This window comes from Canis lupus, chromosome 10, assembly GCF_048164855.1.
Source record: "Canis lupus baileyi chromosome 10, mCanLup2.hap1, whole genome shotgun sequence".
Lineage (NCBI taxonomy): Eukaryota > Metazoa > Chordata > Mammalia > Carnivora > Canidae > Canis > Canis lupus.
In genome coordinates this window covers 6,499,519-6,519,236 of record NC_132847.1, presented here as the reverse complement: position 1 = coordinate 6,519,236, position 19,718 = coordinate 6,499,519, and the positions used below count along the sequence as shown (strand labels likewise).

General features: G+C 35.2%; 1 protein-coding gene across 7 annotated transcripts in view; it reads right to left on the bottom strand.

Moving 5' to 3' along the window:
* Window positions 1-11,453: 11,453 nt before the first annotated feature.
* The window catches only part of AP3S1 (adaptor related protein complex 3 subunit sigma 1), a 68,529-nt gene continuing 60,264 nt past the window's right edge, over window positions 11,454-19,718 (bottom strand). For 2 of the 7 annotated variants that reach the window (XM_072840605.1, XM_072840607.1), the window contains 2 exons: window positions 13,472-13,519; window positions 11,454-12,172 (listed from right to left, as the gene is read on the bottom strand). In XM_072840605.1, the coding sequence (XP_072696706.1) occupies window positions 12,044-12,172; window positions 13,472-13,519 (177 nt within the window). In that variant the 3' untranslated portion in view covers window positions 11,454-12,043. Of the gene's footprint in view, window positions 12,173-13,471; window positions 13,520-18,009; window positions 18,051-19,718 lie in introns of all 7 variants that reach the window. The other 5 variants (XM_072840606.1, XM_072840608.1, XR_012037693.1 and 2 more) reach the window with 4 other exon arrangements.

Below are 19,718 nucleotides of genomic sequence, written 5' to 3'. Positions count from 1 at the left end.
AAATTGTGGAAATCTAGCCAGCCCGATGGAAAAGCAGGCATCCCATCGGAGCAGGATGGAAATGAGTTTGGAGAGAGAGGAGAAGGAGGACCTCGAGGAGTCAGTCCCATTCCTTAGGGTGACACTGTAGTGCCCTCAGTTTTTGCCAGCAGCAACAACAGTGACCTCCCACACAGAGCAGGTAGAAAGCAGAACAGGTGGGAGTGACTGACCACTTGGCTGGGCAGGTCACAGGTGGAGGAACCTGTTTCTTTTCAGCAGTGTGGCTTTCTGAGGATGAATCTCCATTACTGGGTAGAAGGAGAGGAGAGAGAAGGGAAAGAGGCAGACAAGAATAACTAAGGTCTGCTTCAAGATTTCAGCAGAAGGTCAGCTCATAAAACTCCGAGAGTATCTGTACTGGAGGAGCTCTCTTTCAGGCAGTGGGCACCCACGAAGCCCCAGATGCTAAGTCCACACCCTTCCCCTCAATCACCTTTCTCTATATCAGCTTTTTATTTTTATTTTTTAAGGATTTAATTTATTTATTCATGGGAGACAGAGAAAGAGAGAAGCAGAGACACAGGCAGAGGGAGAAGCAGGCTCCCTTCAGGGAGCCTGATGTGGGACTTGATCCTAGGATGCCAAGATCATGACCTGAGCTGAAGCCAGACATTCAATCACTAAGCCACCCATCTATACCAGCTTTTCAAAATCTGCCCTCCTCTGAGCAACCCCGGAACCAGTTTAGATAGAGAGATAGAAAACTTGAGATATACTGCCACCTTGTGGAAGATAAAATTTTCTAACCACTAGTCTGTTGAACTGTACAGACTAAAGTGTGGACTAAAGTCAAAGTGGACTAAAGTGTGTTAAACTTTAGCTGCAACAGCAGAGGCATATTTCATCAAACACTATGAAAAGTCATGGCAGTATGGTATCACAAAAAGAAAATGATAATTCTCCAGCAGCCAAACCCAAAGATCAGAATATTGTGCTCTAACTGATGAAGAATTCAAAATAGCTGTTAGGAAGAGATCCAATTAGTTACTAGAAAAGTCACAAAGGCAATGAAATAAACTCAGGAATAAAATCAGTGAGTTCTTCACCAAATTGAAAATTTAAAAAGTACCAGACAGAAATTCTGGAGCTGAAGAATTTAATGAATCCAGTGAAGAATGCGTTACAGTTTAAGAAATAAGGCAGATCAGATTGAAGAAAGAATTAGTAATCTGGAGGGCAAAAATTTAGAAAGAATTCAGTTAAAAGAGAAAAGAGAACTAAGAACTTAAGAAGGTGAAGACACCCTATGATAGCTATTGGGTATGACAAGAAATACATATATAACAATAACTGGTCTACCAGATAGAGAAGAGAGAGAAAAGGGAACAGAAGGCACATTTAGAGAAATAATAGCTGAGAACTTCCCAACCCTGGGGAACGAATTGGACAAACATGTCCAAGAACCTACAAGAACACCTATCTCAATGAAAAAGACCTTCTCCAAGACACACTATAATGAAATGGTCAAAAATCAGTTATAAAGATTCATAAATGCAGCCAGAGGTAAAAAGAAAGCATCCTACAAAGAAACCCCCCATTAGACTGTCAGCAAATTTCTCAGCAGAAATGCTACAAGCCAGGAGAGAATAAAATGATATTCTAAATGTGCTGAAAAATAAAAATTGCCAGCCAAGAATACTTTTATGGCAAAGTTATCCTTCAGACATGAAGGAGAAATAAAGGTTTTCCCAGACAAAAACTGAGAGAGTTCACCATCACTAGACCTGCCTTGCTTAAAGATGCTTAAAGATGTTCCTCAAGCTGAAATGAAAAGATGCTACTTATTTACATAAAAGTAAATGAAAGTGCATAATACTCTGGCAAAGGTGAAAATAAACAATAGGGTAGTATGGGTAGTGGGACTTGGAGTAGTTTGGACATTTTAACTATAGTAATTCTTCCAATCCATGAACACAAAATGTCTTTCCATTTGCTTGAATCTTCTTTGATTTCTTTCAACAAAGTCCTATGGTTTTCATTACATAGATCTTTTACTTTCTTGGTTAAATTTATTCTTAGGTATTTTGTCAGTTTTGAGGGGATATCCCCATTCCATACTGTGAATGAGATATTTTTCTTTGTTGTTTTTCCACATTTCAGTTGTCAGCATCTAGAAATGCAACTGATTTCTGTATGTTGATTTTACATCCTTCAACCTTACTAAATTTGTTGATGAGTGCCAGTAGTATTTTGGTTGAGTCTTTGAGATGTTCTCTATGTAAAATCATATTATCTGCAAATAATGTCAATTTTACTTCTTCCTTTTCAATTGGATGTTATTTATTGATTGATTTATTGATTGATTGATTTAGTCTTGCCTAATTACCCTGGCTAGGACTTCCAGTATTACGTTGAACAAGAATGGTGAGAGTGGGCATCTTTGTCTAGATCTTGATCTTAGGGGAACAGCTTTCACTTTTTCTCCATTGAGTCTAATGTTAGCTATGAGTTTGTCATATGTGGTCTTCATGTAAGTTACTTCTATACCCAATCTATTGAAGGTGTTTATCATGAAAGAATATTGTATTTTGTCAAATGCTTTTTCTGCATCTATTGAGATGATCTTGTGATTTTTATCTTTCCTTCTATTAATGTGGTATAAAACACTTATTGATTTGTGTATGTTGAACTCTCCTCACATCCTATGGATAAATCCCACTTGATCATGATGCATAATGTTCTTGAATTCAGTTTGCTAATATTTTGTTGAGAATTTTTGCATCTATATTCATCAGGGATACTGATCTATAGTTTGTATAGTTCTCTTTCCTTGCAGTGTCCTTATCTGACTTGGTATCAGGGTAATACTCACCTTACCTAACAGGTTTATAATAAGTGTTCTCTTCTCTTCGGTTCTTGGGAAGATTTTGAGAAGGCCTAGCATTAATTTCTTCTTTAAATGTTTGGTGTTACTCACCAGGAAAGCCAGTTAGTCCTCTGTGTTAGAGAGTTTTTGATTACTTGATTCCACCTCTTTTAGTTTTTGGTCTCTTCATACTTTCTATTTCTTCCTGATTCAGTTTTGTGTGTTTCTAGGAATTTATCTAGGTTGTCTAATTTGTTGGCATGTAATTGTTCATAGCAGTCTCTTATGATTCTGTATGTTTTTGCAGCATCAGTTGTAATGTGCCTTCTTTTTGTTTCTGATTTGAGTGTTCTATTTGTTTCCTTGGTTAGTCTAACTAAAGATTTGGACATTTTATCTTTTCAGAAAACCAACTCAGTTATGTTGGTCTTCTCTATTATTTTTCTTTTATCTATTTCACTTATTTCTTCTCTGGTCTTTTTTTTTTTTTTAAAGATTCTATTTATTTGAGAGAGAGAGAGAGAGAGAGAGAGAGAGAGAGTGCGCGCACAAGCGAGGGAAGTGGCCAGCAGAGGGAGAAGGAGAAGTAGACTCCCCACTGGGTAGGGAGCCTGACATGGGGCTCAGTCCCAGGACTCCAGAATCATGACCTGAGCTGAAGACAGATGTTTAACCAACTGAGCCACGCAGGCATTCCTTCTCTGGTCTTTATCATTTCCTTCTTTCTACTAATTTTGGGCTTATTTCTTTTTCTTGTTCCTTGAGATGTAAATTAAGTTGTTTGAAATCTAATGTTTTAATGGATGCATTTAACACTGCGAACTTCCCTCTTAGAACTGCTTTTGCAAAATCTCATAAGTTTTGATATGTTGTGTTTCCATTTCCATTTGTTTCAAGATATTTTATTTCCCTTTCAATTTCTTCTTTGACCCACTGGCTGTTTAGAAGTGTGTTTAGTTTATACATATTTGTAGATTTTCCAGCTTTCTTCTGGTTATTTACTGGTTTCTAATTTCATATCATTGTGGTTAGAAAAGATAGCTAGTATGATTTCAATCTTCTTAAATTTGCTTAGACTTGTCTTTTGCCTTATCATATGACCTATGATAAATTTTCCACGTGCCCTTGAGAAGAATATGTATTCTTCTGCCAGTATTGGATAGAATGTTCTACATAGGACTGTTAGGTCCATTTGATCTAAAGTATGAATCAACTCCAATGTTTCCTTGTTGATTTTCCATCTGAATGATCTATCCATTGAGGAAAGTGGGGTATTGAAGTCCCCTACTCTTATTATATTGTCTATTTCTCCCTTCAGATCTAGTAGTATTTGCACCTATATACTTAGGTGCACCAATGTTGAGTATGTACATATTTATGATTGTTAGATCTTGGTGTATTGACACTTTTATCATTATATAATGACCTTCTTCATTTCTTATTTCCAGTTTGTTTTAAAGTCTGTTTTGTCTGACATAAGTATAGTTATCCCACTTTCTTTTGGTTTCTATTTACATGTATGTCTTCTAGAAAAAGTACATATACTTCACTTTGAGCCTTCATGTGTCCTTAAAGCTGAAGTGAATCTTCTGTAGGCATCATATAGTTGGGTCTTGTTTTTTTATGCACCCATTCATTCTGTGCCTTTTGATTGTATAAATACAACCTATTTAGAGTAATTATTGATTTGTAAGGATGTACTATTGCCATCTTATCTATTGCTTTCTGGTGCTTTTGTGTATCCATTGTTTATTTTTCCCTCTGCTTATGCCTCCTTTTGTTCATGGATAGATGTTTAATTAGTAATTATGTAAATTGGTGATCTATTAGGTTCATGAACTTGGTTGCCTGAGTCTTTTCCCAGGTTTAGAAAGCTTTCAGCTATTATTTCTTTAAATAAATTCTTTGTCTCCTTTTTTCCCCTCTCTTCTCCTTCTGGCATCCCAATTATTCTAATATTTGTCCTTTTGATTGAGTCCCATAGATCACTGAGGCTTGGTAGGTCCCTGATTCTTCATAGGGCTTATCTATCACCATTGAGAGAATGTGTCTTCAAGGCTTTCAATGTATTTACAACTCCTTTTTCATCCTGCTCAAGTAACACAATGTTATCGATATGTGAACCAATGTGATATTATGTCAGATGAGACCCAGACCCTTTGTGACTGTATTATTATTGAGGGCAGGTGAGTTAACATTTATGGTACACTGTTATGTATTCCGTAACATCAACTTTCTGCTCCACCTAGTAGGGGTGAAAAAGAAGGCATTTACCAGATCAGTAGCCACATTCCATCTACATGAGGCCTTGTTAACCTCCCCTAACAAAGATACCAAATCTGGCACAGCAGCTACAACTGATGGTACAACTTGGTCAAGTCTGCAGTGGCCCCTGGTCAACCACCAAGATCCATCTGTATGGAACAGACTATTCAGTGGGTATGCAACGGAGACCACCATTCTTGCATGATATAGGTCTTTACGTGTGGCACTTAATCTTTCTCTTCTACCCAAGATGTATGTAATATTACTACTATCTTGGCTGAAAGTGGAGGTAATTTCAAAGCTTACATTTTGTCTTCCTTTCTACAGCAGCTCTTACTCTACAGACTAAGGAACCACTATGAGTATTTTTTTCCCAAACATTGCATCCCTGCCAGTTAAATATATTCAGGGATGCTAGGTAGATTTTTAAAACTGGTAGACTAGGAGTTAGACTCGGGCCAGGACTTAATTTATTACCTAACCTCTATTATGACCCCACTATAATGGGGGCAGGGGTGCATATTTGATCCCTAGTTATTATTGTCACCTTGGAAACTGTGCCCAATTATACTCAGAATATTGGCTATTTTCCATTTCCTGGCATATGGTTACCAACTAAGTCCCATTGGGGAAGCATACTATAGGCACATGCCGTAGTAAACAAGGTCCTTCCCTCCTGCGGACTTGGTATTTCTGTAAGTGGGCGGGCTCTGGATCTGAGAAGTGACTCAGGACCAGAATCTGAACAAGAATTCATGACTTTTTCTTGTGGTGGCTGCTCTCGGCCTCCTGATCATCCCTTTTGTATTTCTTTTGACTATGTAGATTGGCCAACGCCCTTATGAGCTGACCATCTTGTACCCACCAAAGCCATGTTCCATTAACCATTTCTATAGAGATAAATGTGCTGTCCACTAATTAAGACCTTTGGCTGCCCCCTTGATCCTGCAGTTCATTAAGATAATTTACCCATGTTGCTCCTGACAGTTAAGTGCCACAGCCTAGAATCTATTATTGCAGGATCTCATCATCCTCTTTGTTATCAGGGCACACAACTCTGTATAACAGCATTTCCTACCATCAGCCCTGGTCTTCAGAAGACAGCTTGTATTGAGCTTCTAAATGATGGTATTCCTTTAAACAGAGCATTCCTTGTTTTGGTAAATGGAGGAACCTCTCTGTACTGTTTTACATTACACAGTATATTCAGTCTAACAGACATACTTCCCTGAGCTTCTTGATCCCTTCTTCCCTTCGTCTGCCTTGGAAGTTCTGTTACTTAGCTAGACTAAGCTAAGTGGCTGAGGCTTTATCCAAGTGTCCTAGAACTACCCTAGCCCTGTATCGACACAAACTCCCAAGGTGTCTGCCAGGGCTAAATCCGGAAAGTGCTTACATGTGAATAAACTCTCATGCAACTTTACGTTCCTTCTCCCTTGACCCAGAATCCTCAGGATCCAGGCTCATCTGCACTATCAGCTCCTCTGAGTTTATTTGAGCAAGGTTCCACAGCAACTTTGGCAGGTCCAGCACTTGAGCCATGTGTTGTGTCTTCTTCATGTGGGACCCAGGAAATTTAACAAAATCCCCTACGCCTGGACAAACAGAGCAGGACTGACTCTATTTTGTGCTGCACCCGCCTTGTGCTGACCTGCTTATTGCTTAGGGCACTGCCCCACCCTAGTCAAGCCCAGGGCACACCCTAACCGGAAATCCGGGTCAGTGATAGGCCAGTTCAAATGGATACTTTAGGGTAACATGTAATTCAATCGGCCACCTGCGAGTGGACCAGCATGACTGTGCAACTTTCTGCATATCCCATTGGCCACTGGTCCCTATAAAGCTGCTATGCCTCTTAGTCTCGGGGTCCAAGTCCCTGCTCCGCTGCGTCAGGTATACTTGGACCCAGCTGGAGCTTGTAAATAAACCCTTGTGTGTTTGCATCGGTGTCGGCTCCTTGGTGGTTTCTCGGATTCGCGATCTTGGGCACAACACTTCACCCTAATTATCAGCTTAGTGTCAGAGCAGGTGAATCACATGTATCCTGAGGAGGGTACATGTGATCCTTAGAGGTAGAAGTTAACGCAACCTCTTCAAGTAAGGGAGAGGAAGGCAGTGAGTGGTAGTTTAACAGGAAGAAATGGGTTACTTCTGCAGGTCCATAGCTAAGATATTCAGGTGCACTAACCGAGATATCCTCATTCCAAGTTTCAGGTCTTACTTCTTTCCAACCGTGTCCCTGACCCTGGCCTAGCAGACATGATGGTGCTGGAATCCAATCTTCTCTTGAGCTCTGCCAATCTTAAAGTCTTGGCCCTGATCCTCAGCATTTTCCATCCTCCAGCCACATGAGATGAGTCTTTCTATACGCTGTCAAGGAGGCCCTCTGGCTTTCATACACAACCTTTAACTAGTGATTAATCACCCTCAGCATTTCTCTAAAGTATTCATTGCCCCCAACAACCAACATCCAATTCCACAGTCTTTTTAATTACTCTTCTCTAGAACTTCTCAAAAGCCTGAGACACTGTCCCTACCAGAGCATTCCCTGTATCCCATTCTGGTTAAGCACCACTGAAAGTTTCAACAGTTACATTGCTGGTGGTGATCCATGCTCCATGTGCCACTGGTAATAGGATCCTCCATTGCCAGCCTGCCAGTGAGTGATCAGCTCCAAAAACAAACAAGGGGTAGTGGAAGGAGAGGTGGGCGGGGGGATGGAGTGACTGGGTGACGGGCACTGAGGAGGGCACTTGACAGGATGAGCACTGGGTGTTACACTATATGTTGGCAAATCGAGCTTCAATTAAAAAAAATACAATAAGTAAATTACTTAATTTAAAAAAAAAAATCTGTTTCCTGAGACCATTCTTGGCTATTGCTGCCTTAGGTGGACTTCCCTGAAAAACAGACTGAGATGGAGACTTACCTGCAGGGTATTCGCTGTGGTATCCATCGGGATCAAAACCTGAGAGTGTCCATAGGAAGTAGGATGAGACAAGAAGAGTTAAAAGAACAATACAGTAACAACAAAGGCCTCTGCTGAGCTCAAGGGTATCACTGGAGCTGAGATGGCCTTTCAGAGTTGTACAGCCTCAGGCTAGGGCTGGGCTGGGCTTTCATAACTTGGATGTAGGAGGTCTTCAGAGAAGAGTCAGGACTGAGGTGAATTAACTCTCTTAGGCTGATGGATATTCTAACAGCAACTCTGCTGAGTGGGCTCAGCCACCAACTCTGCTAGCAGCTGAGAGAATGTGTGTTTTGGCCCTAAAGGGTGCACCCTAGAACATTCTGAAAAGTCTAGCTTCTATCCCCAAATTTGTGCTGTTTCCTCCCTCTCCCTATAGATATATTTAAAAATATATATATAGTATACCCTTCCACTTAAAAATATAAACAATATGTGCACACACTATATACTCACACACTCATTCTTTTTCTTAGAGAATTGGTAGCCTATTGTACTGGTTAATTTTATGTGTCACCTTGACTGGGCCACAGGGGTGCCCAGACATATCCTTAAGCATTGTGGGTGTGTTTGTGATGGTTTTTGGATGAAATTAACATTTAAATCAGAATGCTGAGTGAAGCAGATGTTCTCCCCAATTTGGATGGGCTTCACCCAATCAGTCAAAGACATCTTACAAATGTCAAATAAAAAGGCTGAGCCTCATCAAAGTAAGGGAGAATATCCTGCCTGTATTCAAACTGGGACACTGGCTTTTTCCTGCTGTCAGGATTGAACTGAGTTTTTTAATAAATCTCTTACATTATTTTAAATATATCACCAACACCATGATTTTACTTAAAGGGATTTATTAAAAGCAATTGGCCCACATTATTATGAAGGCTGACAAGTCCCAAGATCAGAGTGAGACAGCAATCTGAGATTTAAAAGAGCCAAAGGTGAAGTTCCAGTCCAAGTCTGAAGGAAGGCCTGAGAACCAGGAAAGCCAATGGTATAATTCCAATTTGAAGGCTGGCAGTCTTGAGACCCAGGATAAGCTAATGTGTCACTTTTTCTGAAGACAGGAAAAAGTTGATATTCCAAATTGAGGACAGTTGGGTAAACGGAAATCTCTAATTTAGAGGAGAATCAGCCCTTTTAGTCTATTCAGGCCTTCAACTGATTAGATGAGGCCCACCCACATTAGGAAGAACAATTTGCTTTACTCAGCCTATTGGTTTAAATGATGTTAACCTTATTATACACTAAGTCTCCAACTTACAATGACATAACTTGTAACTTTTTGACTTTATGATAGTGCAAAAGCAATATGCATTCAGTAGAAACTACACATTTTGAATGTTTATCTTTCCCTAGGCTAGTGATTTGCAGTACAATACTCTCTTGTGATACTGGGCAGCAGTAGCGAGCCACAGCTTCCACTCAGCCAGCTACTTATTCATGAAGGTAAAACCAACAATACACTTAGGACCATTCTACCCAAATAAGCATTCTGTCTTTCACACTTGGTACAGTGTGAATAATAAACTACATGAGATAATCAACAGTTTATTATAAAATTAGCTTTGTGTAAGCTGGTTTTACCCAACTGTAAACTAATGTAAATATGCTAATGTAAGCAGATTTAAGGTAGGGTAGGCTAAGCTGTGATGTTCAGTAGGTCAGGTTTATTATATGCATTTTTGACTTAGGATATTCTCAACTTACAACCAGTTTATTGAGGAAGATAGATCTATGAATACACAGTCATGCTACTGACTCTATTTCTCTGGAGAACCTTGGTATCTTGGTATCTTTACCAAGGATACTACATACATAGAGTCCTGAGAGTGGGTCATGGGTATGTATGAAATGTCTATTTTTAATTTTAAAAATTTTTCACAAAGTTGGAGCACCTGGATGGCTCAGTCTGTTGAGCATGTGACTCTTGGTTTTGGTTCAGGTCATGATCTCATGGTTTGTGAGATCAAGCCCCACATCAGTGTCCTGTGGAATCTGCTTGAGATTCTTATTCTCTTTCCCCTCCCACTACCTCCCCTCCTGCTCGCATGCTCTCTAAAATAAATAAATCTTAAAAAAAATTTTTTTCACAAAGCTTGGCATATTCTTTTAAAAAAAATGTTAACAGTACATTACATTCCCACCAGCAATATACGACATTTCTTATTCCTCACATCCTCTTCAGCATGTCACCTGTTCTAAATTTTTGCTCATTATGATTAGTGAAAATAAAATTTAATTGTTCTTTTAACTTGCATTCTCTGGCTACTAGTGAAATTAAGCATCTCTACCTATTCCTTGGCTACTGAGATATAGTTTTCATGACTTGCCTCTTTTTGTCATTTGCACAATGCTTTCTTTTTCTTACTCAAATATAATGGGAGATGAGACCCTTTTGATTATTTCTTGAGGTGAAACTATTAACTGGCACAGAAGCTTCCCTAATTTTAGCACATCCTAACCAAACTCAAACTTGGTCTTCTTTCAATACCCACCCACCCCACCACCCCAGCCCCAAAACAAAGGGAAAAGAAAAAGAGGGAAAAATACTGCCAGGCACTCTGTGTGGTACTGTTTATAGCTCCATGACAGCTGGCACAGTAGGCATTTAAAGAACATTTGTCAAATGACTGAAGACCAAGGACTGCTCTAAATGTTCTGCTTTGTAGAACTTTTATACATCTCTGAACTGATGGAAATCCTAATAATCACAGACTGAATTTCTATGGCCTCAATGGAAGGAAGCTCAGAGTTAGATAAATATTAGTGATTTTTCTTACATTCCAGAGCCCATGAGGTAAAATTCATACATGCCACAAATCTAAGGAAATGTGTCAAAAAGAACATTTGGAGAGGACTAGAACGGTTAAAAAAACAAAACAAAACAAAACAAAGCAAAAAAACGAAAACACCAACCTTGGTCTAACTGTAAGAGGAACCTCATCCACAGTTCAGAAGATAAGACCAAATACAAAAATGTGGGCCAATAATGAAAAATCAGAATATGAGAATGTTAAAACTTAAGAAAACAATTTAGCTTTGACTTTGGGATGGAACACTCAAGTGAAGCCCAACAGGATTTTGTGTTCAAAAGCAACTAGGTATCTGCCAAAATTAGTTTTCATCATTTGAGCAAGAAGGGACCAGGTGAAAAACTTACACCTATCTTTATAAAAATAGCTTTTGTAATTTCTCAATATAGATTTTAGAAAAAGATTTGTCATCTCCCACCTCAGATTTGTACATAACTACACTACCTGATACATTCATCTTAACTTGTGAAGTAACTGAGTTTTAGAACAATTTAGTGAATTTTTGAATATTCAAAGTAAAATATTAAGTATTAATTAAATAAATCAACATCAACAACTGTTTAACAGTGATAAAATATACTTTTATTTACTTTGTTGAGTCAGAAGGTCGTAAAAAAATTATTGCTAAAGTAGATATCAGGCAAACAGAAAGGTACTTTAGAAGTCCAGTTACCTTGGAGTTTATTTAAACTAAGAGGAAAGGTCATAATGTTTTCATGCAATACATATTTGGTTCTTTAAATAACAACCATGACAAATAACAGAAAGAATTATGGAATGCTGCACTTGTGATCCATACAAAACACCAACATTGTGGATTGTACATAATTTAAAGAAATATCTCAAATACTGTTTGAAATACTGTAGTAGCCAATACATAGAGGCATGCCTTCAGGTGGGCACAGGAATGCAGTTTAGAAAAGAAAGAGAAATATCATACTGGAACTACTCAATTTCTTCAAAATCACTGAGCAAGAAAAGCAACATTGAACTTTCATACTGATTTTACACAACTTTTATACAGTACCTTGACTTAAATCCAAGAGCAAAAATTAAGACTCTCCTCCTCTATTTTTGGTAAACAAGTGCATGGTAAACTTAGATGACTTTTCCCCCTGGATTTTACCTGGGAGTGGCCTTTTAAATTTTTTATTTAAAAGAGGGCAGGTTTGGCACTTTTATACTGATGTCACCAATGTTAATATTTCTTGGGATCTCAGGAAGATTCATATTCTTTACAGCTGATACAGCACGGGCTGGAGCTCCTGCTAAGCCAGCCTGTATACAGAAGCAAATAAAAGAAAAAGAAAATGTACAACTCAGGTGTAGCTCATCAAGAAACACTAAAAATGGAGAACAATGATAAAAGATTCTCATATAACAAGCTCAGAGACCAGATGGTAGTTTGAGTGGTATGGGATGGCTACTTTGAAATTCTAATCTATAAAGAGAAAAACAGTTGACACATTAAAAAATACAGTGAATACATGCAGTGATAAGAACATAAAGATTTAGATACAAATTAACCTGTACTACTTAGATATCATATATAATATTCAAATGACAAAACTAGGTCTTCACCTATATCCTGACTTATGATATAAGCATGAAGCATATTTTACATTAGTTTCCTTTTTAAACATCTTTTGCAATAGTCATGATAGATTTGGGGTTTTGTTTTTGGCTTTTTTGTTTTGTTTTTTTGCTTTTAAAATAGCGTTTTATTATCAAAATGTGCTGTGAAATAAAAAATGAAAGTAATAGATCAAACTCATTTAGTTCCTTTTCTTAGGGCCAACCCCTTGAAACATTTCAAAACAACAATTTTTTTAAATTATTTTAATTATGGAGGGTCTTCTAAACTTTTCTAGGAAAGTTCTGAAACACTGAAAAAAAAATCAGGCTTTTAAAGTAAGCCTCAATCCAGAGAAGAGTTCTTCCTAAAAATGAAACTGTAACGAGGATCTTTCCAACTCTTCCATGCATTAGAAAAAATATTAAAAAAAAATTATAATGATTAAAAGTACTGTGTCATATAAAGTATATCCAACAACATATGTTCAGTTTACAATATACAAATTTGGACAAAGAATAGTATTAAATGCAAAAGGTAGTATTTATATAATTAAATGAATTTTAAAACTTCCAGTAGCATTAGTGTCACAATATTTCACTTTCATCTTAATAGGGAAATTTATCATTTGTGAAATAATTTTGAAAAACATATGCTTAAAAATAAAAGAAAAATGCATATATGTCATCTTTTTCAAATAGCTACAACAGTCTTCATACTTTTAAGGTTTAAGTTAGATTAATATTTCATCAATTTTTATTCAGGTGATATAATAAAGCCAACAAACACATCTGAGTTCAGTGGCATACATCATCTTGACAAAAGCAGAGACAATTAGGTAACAAAAACAAATCTTCCACTTTGCTTAGATCACATATATGAGACAATGTCTGTGTAATTAGAAATACTAGTTTTAATGTCCCTTTTTGAAATTTTAGGGTTTTTTTCTTATGTAATCCTACCTCTTTTGTTAATTAAAATAATAATAATAATAAAGCTGTTACCTGAGAAAAATCTTGACTGATACAAAATAGGCCAGTGTAAACTATTTGCTGAATAAAGGATACAAACATTGTTAAGCAATGAAATAAAAGCCACGGATTATCAAGTCAGAATTGGAAAATAATAGAAAAATCAGTAAAATAGTATTAATAATAGATATGGTCCACACAGACAATAATATAAATGAAACACTCCATATCCAATTAAAGAATGAATAGGGCTGGAGTATTCAGTTTTTATAATTTAATGGAGGAAAGTTGTTTTTGATTGACCTCTACATTTATACCTACCTGAAACAATGCAGTTATTTTTATACCTCCCCAAAAGATACTGGAGATATCAATAAATATTGTTTAGGGTGGCATGTATCATATTCAAAAGGGTCTTTAACCTGATTATTTCAAGTTTAACATCTAGCTACCAAAATTTAAAATGATTTAGGATCAAAGAAGGATCCAATTCAAAGAAGTTCACCATCTTGTAGGCTCTCTTTTTTACACAAAAATATGTTTTCTGCCGAAGAACAAAAATTATTATACAAAATTACAGACATCCTGGAGCTAGTATCAGTTCTCCAGGTAGAAGGATTTTGTAATTCTTCTAATTAAAAAAACAATTTGTCACTATTTTTACTTGGATGTGTCTATATAGGATACAAATGATTAGTAGACTATAAAAAAGTATCGATAAGATGTGAATACAAATATTTTAAAGGACACAAATTACTAGAGGATTTTTATTATTGAGACAGGAAGAGAGAGAGAGGGTAGATATGTATGTATATTTTACTGGATACTATGATTTTTACTTTTAAAAATAGTAAAAATAATTTTCTTAGTATTAAATTAAACGTCATTGTCAAGAAGCCTTCTTGAACAGCTAAACTTAACTTAAGCAAAGAAAATGAGAATAAAAATGCATCCTGTTATTAAATTTCTTTAGATTAAGTTGTTTCTTTGTGACCAGAGATGGTGTCGACTGTTGGCTGCTAATGAGAATACATAAAGTCAATATAGCAATTGATTTAAATAGCATAATGTGCCAAGTTCTTATTATGTAAAACCAAAGGAAGTTTCTAAGTACAACAAACTACAATTCCTCTAAACATAAGCAGCAAGCCATAGACATGCAAAGGATGGTAACTATTCAGAACACGCAAATGAATTAAGAGAATCAAATTATTTCTCAAGCATGTTCAATACTTTTGTGTAGTATGTCGTGAATTTAAATGGTAGGAAATAAAAAAAACCTGTAATGCATACTTCATTAAGTTTTAATTAAACTAACATTTTAAGAAGTCAGATTTTGCAGAATATATAAAAAATATTAAAAAGATTGTTGGTCAGTAAGTAGATGCTTAAATGAGCTATCAATATTTATATATAAAAACTTAGGGCTTAGAAATAAGACTTCTCAGGTAGCCAAAACCAGAACTACTATAATTTTATTTTCAGACTTCCATTAAAGTGAAGTCTGAAACATTTTTATTAAAGAATAAAATGTGAAAGAGGTAATTTACTATTAGGAGATCAGTTTACCAACAGAAAGGTATAAAATAATTTCATTTTGTTAAGATTTTTTTTCAGTAAGATATTATATTCAAAGCAACAACTTTTACTAATTAATTTTTTGAACGCTAAAATTTACAGAAAGGAAGCTTACCTGACTTGTTAGTAGTATGTACAATTTAAAAGGTAAAATTAAGATATTTCTGACAGTACACATAACTCCTAAAGATTTAAGATTACACAGTTGATACCAAGCAGAAATAAAAAGAATGAAACCCTACTGGAGAAATAACTTGTTTCCATCTATGTTGTTATACTCGAGCACCACCATGGCAGGTAAACTGCAGCAACTCCACTAACAAAAAAAAATATATGAATCCAAAGCAGTTAAGAGTATGAACTGGATGAAAGAATGAAGTACAGTATATAAAAAAATGGTCATGTTTTCTCTCCCATGAGTTTAAATAAATTAACAGAATTAAGAGAAAGAAAACAAAATGAAGTCTGCAAGTATACCAAAATGAGGCCAAACAGATAGAAGACTTATACAGACATACTCTTGGAAATTTCAAGCACTTGAATCACAAAGATAGTAATGGATGGATATGATTTGTTTTTGATTTTGTTTTTAAATTGCCAGACCCAAAAATAAACAAAATATGTGCAAGCAAAAGTGGAAAAAGCAGCATTACTAAAATATATTTCAAAGAATCGGAAGGCTCCCTTTTCCTCATGCAATAAGCAATTAACTTTCTCGAAGGGAAAAGGAAAGAATCTAGATATTTATTTCATCTAATACATAAAATACTACCTACCATCTTAAAATATTTTTTTCACACTTTACATACAGAGTAAGATGGTAGTGGGAATAATCCATACATACTAAAACCTTTTACCCACCCTTCCTGCTTGAAGTTGCTATATGCACATTCATAATTTTGCCCTAACAGCAAAGTGAAAGAACATCAACATTAATAAACACAGTATTAAATGGTTTCAGACTCAAAATCATTAACAAAATAATGGCAGCTTTTGAATGTATGTTTTGAGCAAAACGGAAAAAGTCAGTATTTTAATTTCTGAATGTAAGGTAGACTAACTCTTAATCTGGGAATTTGTAATAGGTTTGCTCTTTGCTTTTAAAAGCAGTGCTTTAATATTTCAATTATAAACAAACAGGTTAGAAATGCTAATGATAACCCTCTAGTGAGTAAGAACTATAACATTTTATAAAAAATTTTATCAAAATTAGAATATTTAAAAATCTTAAAACCTTCTAAATTATATAATCCATTTAATATAATCTTCAATTTAGTTTTAATTTCTACTACAGCTTTGCCTGTGTGAAATAAATATAGCAGACTAATGTCCAGTTCATGGATTTTATTTGCCAACCACTATAAGTGAATTCAAGGGTCCTCATCATAATTTTGTAGAAGAACAGAGTAAACTTCATTGTCAAGGTAAGAAGCAGAACCAACTCACAAGCTGACTTTCCAGCATCATTGTATGTTAGGGCCACTTTTTCTTATTCTCTGTCCTTTGACAATAAGTATTTGATTTAAAAAGAGAAGAAAGCTAATTACTAGTTCCAGTGATGGAAGTTAACAGACCCAAGTGGCTCTTTGCTAGAAAATGACAATTTGACATAAATTAAAGACTAGAACACAGAAATTGGCAGTGACCTGGATCAGTGGAATAAATGAGACCATTATGTATTTTCTATTCTAGGGATGAAGTAATATAGATCTAAGGACCAAAAATGGTACTCTCAGTTTCGTGACAGAGCCTACAATCTTGGGATAAGAAATTAAAAAGCTGCCTGTGTGTTGCTGCTTCTCAAAAACATACAGAAAGTAATAATTAGTGGCTAAAGAGCAATGCCAAATTCTCAGTGGCCTTTTTCTAATTAGTAAAGTGGGCAATCCAACTTGTTGAGTTTATATATATATATATATTTTTTTTTTTTCCGCTTTGGGACTCAATAAAGTATTTTCATTTTGAAATTTTGAAATGGAGTCCTATAAGCATTTTCAGTTTTCATTTTTATACAGCTTTGTACAAAAAAAGCTGCTCACCATTTAGATTCAAAATTTTTAAAAATAATTTACACAGTTAACTTTGGGTATGAAAAATGCATAGGAAATGCCAGAGAAAATTTAGTTTTATAAAGCTAGGAAACTATTAAAAACATTTTCAATATGTGGCAATATGTTTTGTAAAAATATCCAAGGATTACAATATTTTATTGAGTCTTAGTATAAAGTTTGGATGTCAGAAGGTTGCTACCCTGAAAATCCATTTTATTTTGGTCAAAATATTTAATTACAATTTCTAGAACATTTAATTCAATTTTAGAAGATTTGTTATCTTACACTTTTTGTTGGCCACTTTTAACATGCCCATGTTAATTAGTCAAAACCATAAAAGCAATTCTGTTAAGACTTTGGAACTGAAAACCATTATGTGGGGGGAAATATTATTTAAACTGTCACTATTCTATCTAAGCTTTCATTGCTTCTCACTTTGTATGCAAAACTCTAAATGTTCAGTATTTGGTTTTAAAATTCATAGCCTCCAGAATCCAGCAGGCAATTTGATGTTAGACTCCTAATTTAGAAAGATGGAAACAAAAACTATCTGTGAGAGTTAAATTAAGATTAATTCTACCATATGATGTTTGAAATAAACTCTACATTTTTATATACAAAGTAAACTGTCATTTCTACAAACGTAATTTGTCAGTTAAATGACGATGTTTAAAAAAAGAACAAAAAATTTAAACTTTCTTTTTACAATGCAGGCAGACAAAACAGAACAAACATGACATCAATGAAACACTAGTAAAATACAGTAAGTCCAATAAAAGATGAAGAAACTACAAGGAGAAACTAGAATGGAAAATAGGCTACAGGGACTACATGGGTTCATTAACACAAAGAATTTTTGAGTCTGGCCTAAATAATTAATTGCCTTTGACATCATTTTGCTTTCCCTTTGTTAAAGTACAGTTTTCTCAAAGTCAGCAATACCTTGTCTACCTGTCCTGTCTGGGAGATTGAAAGATAAAGGTCTGTAAGAGAGAAGAATGGAAAGAGCTAGAAAGATCAGGATGTTCAGAAAAAAAGAAGACTGACTTTAAAAACGTAGTGACTATTATTCAGACTCATTTATCTCATTTATATTCATCTTAAATATAACATGAAATACATAAAAGCTAATAAGTCTCCCCAACTCCACCCCTCTACCTCCACCCCCAGGGAGTCCTTTATTCCTAAGAAGATTCCTAAGTGCCTCTTATACTTCCCCCAAATCCCACCAACCTCCCAGCTTAAACCCTCCTTTTCCCAGACCCCAGTGTCACAGTAAACCATTTTTCTTGTCAAATCACGATAGACGAAAATACATTCAGAGCATATCTTTGTTTCTCCTCTCTTTAAAGATCTGGGAGGTCTTTGCTTCTACCTGTCTAGGTACTGGGAATTAAACTGGTTCACTTTCGACTATCACCAGAAATACACTACCTTTAAGCCAAAATAATAAAATCTTTGATTTCTGACAGAGTAAAGGCATCTAGCTAAATCCATGTTATATCTTAAAAACTGTATCTTAATTATATCCAGGCTGATTTTAAAAAGATATATGCTATTCTGAATACCACTTAATCTTAAAAGTATGATAGCATGTTTTTTCATCAATCATGATATTCTGAATCTTAATTATTTCTTGACAAGTTTTTGCTTGCATACTAAATTTTAACTAAAATTTAAGTAAGAGATTAATTAAAGCTTATAGTAGATGACCAAATAATTTTGGATTATTCTGCAATTATATATTTGGTATATATATCCAGTTTAAGTAACATGGAAATGGAACCCATATGAAAAGTCTAACATTTTAATGTGTCTGGAATAAAGGTGGTACTCTTCCAAACATAATATGAAAGTTAATGAAAAATTACACAAAGTCAACATTTTTTGGCATTATCTATTAAAATATGATCAGGACTAAATGGCCTCATTTTGATTCAAAATCCTACTTTGTAACTAAAATATTAGCAGACATCACATATAGAGGAACACTTCATTAAAAAACATAATATTGTGGTTTATTCCCAAACTTTAGACATATTTTCTAGTAAAGGAGAAAAACTAATTTGTAGCAGATAATACCTGACTGTACAAATTAAATTATGATCAGTGGATGAAAAATACTAGTAGCTTTTCCACCAGTATTTTATTTTATGTTTTTTTCCACCAGTATTTTAAATCATTTTAAGCAGAATTATTTCTGTGAAGAGTTCAGTTACAGTATTCTTTGAACTACTTCCATTGAAAATGTAAACTTTGTATTTTACTGCTCCTTACAGATAAGGAAAAACTGCCTCATGAACAAAGTTTTACTGGACAATCAGAAAGTAAATATCCATTTTGCAATTATTATAGGACCTTAATGACTTCTGTCAGTATTGTAAATAGCAAACCAAGGAGAAAAAGAAAAAAAAAAGGATACATCAATAAAAAGAAGTTAGAAACCCAGAATATGAACATTCCAGACAAAAAGGTCAATATAAAAAAAAAAAAGGTCAATATATTTTTTACAGATGATTACACAGAAGTCATAAATTACCACATATCCACTCCTTTTTGACAGATTATTAATGGATTGGTCACTGTTTGCCTCTTGGCATTTAGGATCTATATCTATAGGTTTTTGTAAAGCAAGTTTTAACAGATTACAT